Raw genomic sequence first — 10,245 nt, forward strand, 5'->3', positions numbered from 1 at the left:
CTTACTGTCAAGTAAAACGATTTATGCTTTTTTATGTTGGGGTTCGGTTTACGTGTCAATTCGTCATAGTTTTGGCTCGATCCCGACGAATGAATCACAGAAGATCGATCAGGGCATACTTTAATGTTGATTGAGAGCTCATATTTTATTCTGTACTTGAAGATTGAAGTAAGTAGAACACTTTTAAATTATTCAATGGACCGAAGTAGATTCATTCACAAAAACACATACGAATTTTGTAATATTTTTCCTATCTAGATATATCAAAATAATAATAAATCTCATATTTTATTTTGAGTGTCTCCATATTTTTCCATGATATTTTGTTGTGAACTAGAAAATATACATGTTTTATAAAAGTTACTCGTTTATTTGCAAATTACAAGTTTAGTTTCGTATTTTGTTCATCTAAATATTTTTTGTTGTTAAAATGCTTCGTTATTATCCACCTTCGTTACCACAGATCTATTTTAAAGTAAACCGAAAAATTGTTTTTAAAAAAATAACCAGGTTTTTTTCGTGTTAAGTGTAAAAAAGTATAAAGTAGTTTAAAGACACTAAATCGTGATTTAGGATTTATCTAGTAATCAACGGATTCCTTAAAAATAACAATGATTTCAAAATAACCAACTAACCATCACGCTGTTTCCGGAGGGGTGGGCAGAGAGGGTAGACCGCCAAACAACTCTGTCTTGGCACACACTCCTTTCATTATTCTCAAGAATTTTGACTCCAATATTGGTTACTGGTTCACTTGATCGTGCAATGACTTATTCTACCATTCGCATTTGAGTCATATATTATAATCTCCTAATACTCATTTTCGTTAATTCGTTCTACATGCACAAACCATTTAACGTCCCTTTCTTAATCTTACTCATTACGCTTACACCAAACTTGCATTATTTGCACCACCACACGGACTCAACAGTGTGCATGAAGTATTCCTTATTGTAGTATTTGGACTTTTCTTATCTTCTAATAACCTAAATAAACTATTCCTGACAAAAATACCTCGGAACCTTCTTGACTTACCACCACGTTGAACCATTTGGTGGTGGAATGATTTGCCAGTTTCTATGCTTCCTCCGTCCTACAACATGGGTAGATTTCATTTCTCCAAAAATACTTTACATGTAGCATCCCCAAAATGACATAGGCCCTGAGGAAAATTTCTACTATTTGGAATAAAAAAATATTAATTAATACGTACCCAATTTATTTATTTTTCAGATAACTCTTGAAGTCCCCACCCTTGTGAACGTCTACAATGATACCGGATACTATAATACCACCCATCGACCCCAAATTGCTGCCGCCCTCGCGCCTGGCTAAGGCCTCGTGGGAGTCCAGCAATGAGGGGGTGCACGAGAGGGTCAACTTCGACGACACCATCTGGGGCTTTGACCTCGCCGGGGGCGTACGTTATAACAAACCCATCATGGTTACCTATGTAAGAATAATTCCTAATTAGATATTGTTATATGTTATTGTCATAGCAAGAATTCTGACTGCACTGTGTACAGCGGACTTTGAGGTGATTTCTCAATCAATAATTTTAAAAAATATTAAAATATTTTAAAAACATTATATTATATGTATTTCAAATTATTTTTTTTTAATATTTTCACATGAGTTAAAAATAGGAGGATTAATGAGAAAGCCCAAATTATTTAATGCTCGCACCAGAATATCATTTTCATTTGATTGATTGATTGAGAAATCGTAAAGCGTAAAATGTAAACTAAGGTGTAAGTTTGCACCCAGATGTAGGGGATTCAATACTACTGCAAGTTCCGCAAGGTTCCACAAAGTTCCTCAAGATTCCACAAGGTTACAAAGTTTCGCAATAATTGAACATTTGCCCAACCAACAATTTCAGATTTTTGTGTAGGAGATTTCAAATATTATTCAGCTTTACGTACGCTTTACGTTAACACGAAGATTTTTTACATATTTTTTTGATATTTTTGCCGTACATTTTTATAATTTTGTCGATAATTGGATTCTAGAGCGAAGGATAATAGGATCAAAGTGGTACACATGTTGGTAAATATACAGAAAAATGAGACACATATCATTTTCAAAACATTTTGTATGATTTAGATAACAATAAGACAATAATGCATTTTGATAGTTATTTCGTCAAAAAACGGATAATTTGACGTTTTCACGTCACGTTTTGACATAGAAATATTAAAATCCTTTATTTAGACAAGTTTTTTTTAACTAAACCCAAACTAAGACCACAAGAACCTATTTTAAGTTTAGATTCATATTTTGGGTTGAAAAAAAAAACTTTAAACTTTCACATCAATAAAAATGATCGCCAAGTGAACAAGTTTTAATTTTAGCGAAATAATGATTTAAATGCATTTCTTTCCATTTTCGGATACTGAGAAACTAAATACTATTTAAATATTAGTTAGATACAAAGTGTTTTTATATATATTTAAGTGAATTTCAGAGAAGTATGTCAACGTGAAAAATCTTAATAAATTGAACAAAAATTAGATTATAACTATAATAATAATAATAATTCTTTCACCATTCACTATTGTATACCACAATGTTACTGTTTACATTTACATTACATTGACTTTGATTCAACTCTGTATCTCATAACGGTGCAGAGATATTGCGTTAATTATTCATCGGGTGTCCCCGAATTCTTCCACCATTTAAACATTCTCTCTCTCTAAGCAAAAACATTTTTAGATATTGACAACAGCGCCACCTATCGGTTTCAACCATTGGAATCAACCATACAGATTCACAAAATTTCATTGAAATCGGTTGTGCGGTTTCGGAGATTAGCGTGTACGAACACAGTGACACGTGATATTTATATATTAAGATATGCAAGACCTTTGACCGGTCAGTGGTTGAGTGGGCATAGCGCTTGGGTCTCACCCGAGCGTCGCGTGTTCGATTCCTCGGCTGGCTAAGTCCTCCATCACAACACAAGCAACATTTTCGGCTTTCTGTGGTGGTAGTAGAAGATTTTCAAACATTGTTGGGTTATTCGTAACCCGGGAATGTTTGTCTTTCTTTTTTAAAAAAAAAAAAAAAATATTAAAACGTGTTTTTAAAGAAAAAATAACAACCTCTCCCTATGTCTTGCATATACCAAACCAGAAGTTGAACCTGAGTTTGGTTGTGGTTCAGATAGTTTGGACTTTTAAGGACAGATGGCAGGTTGTCGTTTGTCTCCCTCTAACATGCTAAGATTAATAAAACGCCTTGTAACGCCATTGTCATTCTCTTCTACATTTTCACTTAAAAAAAACAACACCTCAGTCCGTTGAGAAGAAACTAAAATAAAAAAAAACACGTGTGGTCCTTTGAGCCGGATGGCAAATATTGCTAAAAAATTTTTTTTTTCAATATATTAAGGTTTTTCACGTTGACGGACTACTTAGATATTCATAGTAGAAATGGTAATAAAAACTGAAAATATCTACCTCATTATCACAATACAGTCACAAATCATCTTCCCCTGTCCCCTGGTCACTAAATTGCACTGTAATCAACAAGACGATTAATCTGTGTTATCATGATTACAGGTTAAGGATGAGAGTCGCGCCGCCAAGGCTGGCATAAGGGCCGGAGACAAAGTGCTCAGGATTAATGATATTCAAACCGAGACACTGTCACTTCAAGAAGCCCACGACATTATAATAGAGTCGGGAATCCACATCAAATTAGTCGTATCTGCGTAAGTTGTTCAATACAAATAAACTCAAATATATACTTTCAATTTTATTTACGAGATATTCATAAATTTATTTTTATATAAAGATATTTGAATTTCGATTTTTTTCTAGTATGAATTAATGCAAATCTTGTAAGTGTAAATTAACCCACTTCCTGACATCCAATCAAGCTGAAACTCGGCAGATAGACTCGTTGTTCATTATTGCCGGTCTCATATTTCAAATTAATAATTCATTATTTTTCTGTGTCTTGTTCTGTTTCACGTAAAAATAATTTAAATAATATTATGTTTAGCAAAATAAATCGTTCAGATGACAATGCATTCCATCAAATTTTAATTATGAATTAACATGCGAAATAAATTTCAGTCCTACCTAATCTGGGTTTGGCTCAGTTGTTAGCGCAATTAAATCCAATTTCTTGTGAGGAAGGTTCAATCCTCAGTCAAACCAAAAAAAAACTTTGGAATTGGCTACTAGCCGGCCCAACTAGATCGAAAACAGAAAATAAAAGTATTATAGTGAAAAAATCTTTGTTTTATACATGTTTAATTTTTTCATTATAATTTTTTCCATCCCACATTACATACATTTAGTTGATATCTAATTAATACTTTTCTGTCTGTGTAGACCTGACGATGTCGAAACTAGCTACAATTGTTATCAGGATGAAATACCGGTAAGAAACAAGAACAAAACAGATAGTAAATATGTTGGCTAATTTCCTAATAATCTAAAGTAATATATATTTTTTAATTTTATCAATTTATATTCGCACGATACTTGAAAATATCATATAAAGGTCATATCTTTACATCATTTGTTACATTTATTTCCAGCCCGAGGAAGTTAAATCTCCAGAACCACCACCAAAGCCCATCAAGTACTTCGTTTGCAAAACTGTAAGCTTATTCATATATAGTTATGTATCATCAGAAGCATAATTCCTACGGATAAGACACGGCAACAACACAAATAAAACAAAATTCTTTATCACAATAATGCTGCAGCTCTTTCTTACACACTGCATAATAGGGAGTAAAAAACCTGTATATGTATGTGTATAACTGCTTCCCTCAAATTATTTTTTTTTATCATTATCATTTATTACACTTACACATATTAAATAAATGAAACATCGTTGCTGTTGCCGTCGTCGTGAAATTATAAAAGCGTCCAATACATTTAAAAAAAACTGAGTTAGAAGTCACAATCTACCTATTTTGTCATTATGTCCAATAATACGTTAATTGCGACATATTCGAGATTGGAAGATACTCCCCCGGTAAAAAACCACCATTGAAACGTTGTTTGAAACGGCATTAGCCGTGTTTGGTGAGCAGATCTGAATAGCCAGGTACTTTTTCTTCTCTTTTCCCTCTCCTCACAATACACCCCAATTGGGGATGCCATACTCTCACTGGTTTCAGATGGTTGAGAACGGTTGGGACTCTTGCAACACTTATGTAAATCTTCAGGTTTCTCTGATGAGTTTTACCGAAATAAAAATGGTATAGAAATTTAAACCAATCTTTAATACAAAATCACTAAAATATTTGAATGACTGTGAAATTTTGGTATAATGTGTAGAAATGCACACATTTTCATACTTAAAAATCACTAAAATATTAGTACGACTTTTAAAATTGATATAATGTGTGGAAATGTACACATTTTCACACTTAAAAATCACTAAAATGTTTTGATGATTTCTTGGAAAACACAAAATATTACCAGTCGTTGTTACATTATATTTGTAAGAAGTCACTAGTCACTTTTAGATTTTTTGTAAAACCGAGCATCGTTTGCGTAGAAAATGAAAGATCAATAAATGACTTTTTTAACATCACAATTTGTTTCGATGAGCGATTAGTAAAATTGGCGGAATGGAGTAATTCATTATTTCACACATTACTCTTGAAATGAGAAAAAAATTGGTTCTTTATCAGCGTGGAATGTCTGTATAATAAACTAGACCATTTTAATCAAATATTGCACATATGTTTCGATAAGACAACAGAGACAGTTGACATTGTAATTTGCATTATATTTAGATAAAAATCGATCCATTCAAAGGCAGTCGATGAATAAAAATGCAGCAAACTTATTTTTCAAATCAGAATTTATTTTATTTATATTAAATGATTTTTATTTTTATTTCCAGAACAAAAATTGGGACCTCCAATGGCCTTGGTCAACGACAAAGAAGACGATCTACCACGAGTCAAATTGCCACAAAGTTCCTAGCAAATTTGAAACGAAATTCGGGTAAGTACTTCCTCACCTTCGTCTTCCCCATCTCCTTCCCATCCCCACTACCTTCAGCCTCACAACATACCCTATTTGGGGATGCCATAGTCTCACTGGCTCCAGACGGTTGGGAGCAGTTGGGACTCTTGAGGTATATTCACATAAAATAAAATAATATTTTTGTTTCACGAGATATCCTGCTGAGAATAAATGATTTGTCATTTCTATTATGATTTTAAACATGATAGATTAGCATTTATAATCAATAATTATTATGATTTAACTGACATTACGTGCTAATTGATATTACATGCTAAACTGGTCTACAATGCAATTTTTATATAATATTTAATCAAGGTATTTACTACTTGAGGGTGATGGATAGATAGGTACTCCCAGTATCACCCTGGTGATAGGTCCACCGCTCAAAATTTAAACGTCACTTAAAACGACTTTAGCCATGTTTTGAAACTAGGTCTGAATATACAGGCTCTTCTCAACCTTCTCCATCATTTCTCTTTAGATATTCGACATTCACATAAAAAAAATCATCAGGACCGAAAATAATGTTTAGGTATAGTTTATTTCTCAGTGGCGTTATGATATGCCTATGAGGACCGAAAATAATGTTTAGGTATAGTTTATTTCTCAGTGGCGTTATGATATACCTATGAGGACCGAAAATAATGTTTAGGTATAGTTGATTTCTCAGTGGCGTTATGATATACCTATGAGGACCGAAAATAATGTTTAGGTATAGTTTATTTCTCAGTGGCGTTATGATATGCCTATGAGGACCGAAAATAATGCTTAGGTATAGTTTATTTCTCAGTGGCGTTATGATATGCCTATGAGGACCGACATAATAGTTAGGTATAGTTTATTTCTCAGTGGCGTTATGATATGCCTATGAAGACCGAAAATAATGTTTAGGTATAGTTTATTTCTCAGTTGTGTTATGATATGCCTATGAGGACCGACATAATAGTTAGATATAGTTTATTTCTCAGTGGCGTTATGATATGCCTATGTAGACCGAAAATAATGTTTAGGTATAGTTTATTTCTCAGTGGCGTTATGATATATAGCCACCTTTGTATATAGTCCCAGCCTCATTTGTGTGACGATGATATTTGGATAAAATGTATTATAAAGCTATTGACGCGGCTCGGACTAAAAGTTTGAACAAATTTACAGAAAGACGAAAAATGCAAACTGTTCGAGTTGAAAAGGGACTTTGCTACGCGCAGACAAAAATAATAGCCAAGTCACCGATCAATCAAACTTTAAAGTTTATTTTCTAAGACGATTTTTTTCTCTCTTTTTCTAGTGACCACCTATTACCTATAACTGAACCAAGTCCAATCGTTCTTCAACCAGTGACAATTGCTAACCGAACATATGAACTCATCACAGAAGAAGAAAAATCTTTTTGATTCCATTTTCATTATCATATTTACACCAAGATAAACGCCTTTATATCATCCTACGGATGATAGAACTTCCGAAGACGATGTTCCCGTGAAGCCTACAATGAAGGGAAATGAAAAAGAAATACATAATTTTTTCGTTCATGGTGAATAACATTTATTTTTTAATATAATAAGTTATGTAATTCGTTAATTTAATTTTTATTTTAAAATAAGAATTAACGATTTTTTGCGCAAAATGTCACATAATATTTTTTTATCAATAAAACTTGAGAAAGTAAATTTGTTCTTTTTTTATTTCACCAATTCCTGACGGAACTGTTATTAAATAGTCTAAAACATATATTTAACAAATATCTATCAACACCACATTTGGACAAAAAGTTTCTTATACTATTGTGCTAAACTTTACAACAAAATCCCACTCTCAAAATTACAACAACATTATAATATTTAAATCACAATTGAAAACTTTGATTAAAAAAATACAGAGATCAGAAAAACAAAATATACTTACACTAAATACAGACTGAAAATGAAACCACTTAATTCCTCTAAAAAACAAGGAATAATATATTTATAATTACATCATATTATTCTTACGAAAATTTTTATAATGTGTAAATGAAATTCTCAGCACGGAAGATCCCATTTTCGTTACCATTTTTAATTTAATTTTTTTAGGAAGATTTTTCTAATTTATATATATTTTTTAGGCTAGTAATTATTGCTTACATTAATTTGCATAAATATCTTGTCTTGTAAAGATAGTTTACCTTTATTAAAAAAATAATATGATAACTTGTTAAACAAACAGTATGCATTGATGAATAAGCGGAGTTATGTATTACTGACACAGTGAATATTCGTTTGAGCATTAATTTTGCCAGCTTCGTATTCATAATGGGATACAGAGTGTGTGTAACATAGCCATTTTCATCTCCGGCAACTAACTCGGAATAATTTTTAAATGAATTGCAGATTTATACTTACCTCTTCAGTCGTATATTCTCTCTCCACTTCTGACCAATTCGGGTCGCTTGAGTGGGGACATGAGAGGTGAATTTAACATCTATTAATTATGTGACTAACTAACCATCACGCCGTTTCCCCGCAGGGGTAGGCAGAGAGGACGGACCGCCAAATAACTCGGTCTTGGCACACACTTCTTGCCTCATTCACATTCATACATCGTCTCATACATACTCTTCTATTATTCTGACTCTTGACATGGCCCGACTCGAGTATCTGATTCACTTGATCGTGTCATGTCTTCCTCGGGCGTCCCCGACTTCTGCTACCATTCACATTTGCATCATATATCCTCCTTACACTCCTATCTTCGCTCATTCGCTCTACATGCCCAAACCATCTAAGTGTCCCTTTCTTAATCTTACTCATTACGCTTACATCAGCCTTGCACTCTTTGCGGATCTCCACATTCCTCACACGATCAAACATGGTTTTACCACACATACGCCTCAGGGATCTCATTTCAACAGCATTTAATCTACTTTCATCCTTTCTTTGCCAGTTCCATGCCTCACTTCCATACATCAAGGTAGGTACCAGCACTCCGTTGTGGACTGCTAACTTCGCTTCTTTGGACAGTTTTTTGTTAGCGCCGACGGTGTTCAGTCCTCCATTAACTGAATTACCTGCATTTACCCTTCTTTCAATATCTCTGTCAGCCTTCCCATCTCTCGTAATCATACTTCTTAAATACACAAACTCATCCACCTGCTCCAAGTATTCCTCATTCACAATTATATTGCACACTGTTTTCGTACTCTCTCTTTCAAACACCATTACTTTAGACTTACTTACATTCATCATTAACTCATTCTTCATGCATACTTCGTTCATCCTAGACACGAGTGTCTGGATTTTAATTAGGTTTGTCAAGTTTTAATACTAAATCTAAATTATACTTAGATCTTTAACATAACTATTTGTCATATGGTTCGGGATTGCTTTTCCATTGTTCGCATCTTCATTGTTCACAGTAACTACCTTGTTGTCACTGAGTTAGTTCTATGCGTTGGCCTTAGTGAAACCGAAGTCCTAGGTCTTCGATGCAGCTTCTGCAGCTCTGCAACTAAGGTTCTCTCGGCCGCGTCTGGTCATCGCACTTTCTTCGTCTCACGCCCAGCATTACCTCGCCGGGCGGAGGAAAACATATCTTGCAAATCACTTTCTAGAACTCGACTGTAACTTCTTCATTGACGGGGAACGCGTGCTTCACCACCACTCCTGTCTCAGTCTCCTCTCTCTCCCGCCTCCGTCTTGACACTCTTGACAATCTCCGTTCCTGATCTCGTAGGACCTGACGCTTTACCCCGTACTTCTCACTTCTTTCCTTACAACCCACATCTGTCACATTCATTGCATTTGGGCGCACACTGCGGGACACACTCAGTCTGTAATTCAAATTTATTTGTGCCGAAAATTAATTCGTCACATGTGGTTGCATTTCTGAAGATTTCATTTATGAGCAAATGCGAACCTGGAAAAATATTATAATATGCGACTTTTTTGTTTTCAGCTAATGGAAAAATCTTAGTAAAAATAACACATAAATTTTTTTACATAAGGCTGAGCGAATATCGTATCGCCTCAAATAAATTATGATTACCAGTAAGCAATTTTATTTATTTCAATGTGTGCTTATCGCAGAGAACATCTGGATTTTCTTTGTAGATTCAATATTATTTTAAAAAAAATATTTATTCACAAAAATAATTTACAGGAAATATAGTAATTACTTCACTTAATTTTATACATAAGATATACCACCATAATAAAACCTGGTTGGTGTATGGGTAATGTGTCATTTTGTTAGTTATTTT

The 10,245-nt window shown here is 33.7% G+C and overlaps 1 protein-coding gene across 1 annotated transcript; it reads left to right on the top strand.

The window, feature by feature from the left end:
* The first annotated feature begins 1,244 nt into the window (after positions 1-1,244).
* Positions 1,245-7,622, top strand: LOC149417455 (uncharacterized). The gene is made up of 6 exons (XM_089640039.1): positions 1,245-1,453; positions 3,567-3,718; positions 4,347-4,395; positions 4,556-4,618; positions 5,881-5,984; positions 7,297-7,622. Exons 1-6 carry the CDS (start codon positions 1,271-1,273, stop codon positions 7,400-7,402), a joined length of 657 nt encoding a protein of 218 aa, XP_089496165.1. The 5' UTR covers positions 1,245-1,270; the 3' UTR covers positions 7,403-7,622.
* The last annotated feature ends 2,623 nt before the right edge of the window (positions 7,623-10,245 follow it).

The sequence above is a fragment of the Hesperophylax consimilis genome, chromosome 15 (assembly GCF_061612785.1).
Source record: "Hesperophylax consimilis isolate HC1 chromosome 15, BYU_Hcon_1.0, whole genome shotgun sequence".
Taxonomy (NCBI): domain Eukaryota; kingdom Metazoa; phylum Arthropoda; class Insecta; order Trichoptera; family Limnephilidae; genus Hesperophylax; species Hesperophylax consimilis.

Bases quoted from the DNA above. Each gene is read 5' to 3' on its own strand.
- LOC149417455 (XM_089640039.1), top strand. From the start codon at position 1,271: ATGATACCGGATACTATAATACCACCCATCGACCCCAAATTGCTGCCG. The intron at 1,454-3,566 runs GTAAGAATAATT...TCATGATTACAG, and splicing joins AACCCATCATGGTTACCTAT to GTTAAGGATGAGAGTCGCGC. The intron at 4,396-4,555 runs GTAAGAAACAAG...ATTTATTTCCAG, and splicing joins GTTATCAGGATGAAATACCG to CCCGAGGAAGTTAAATCTCC.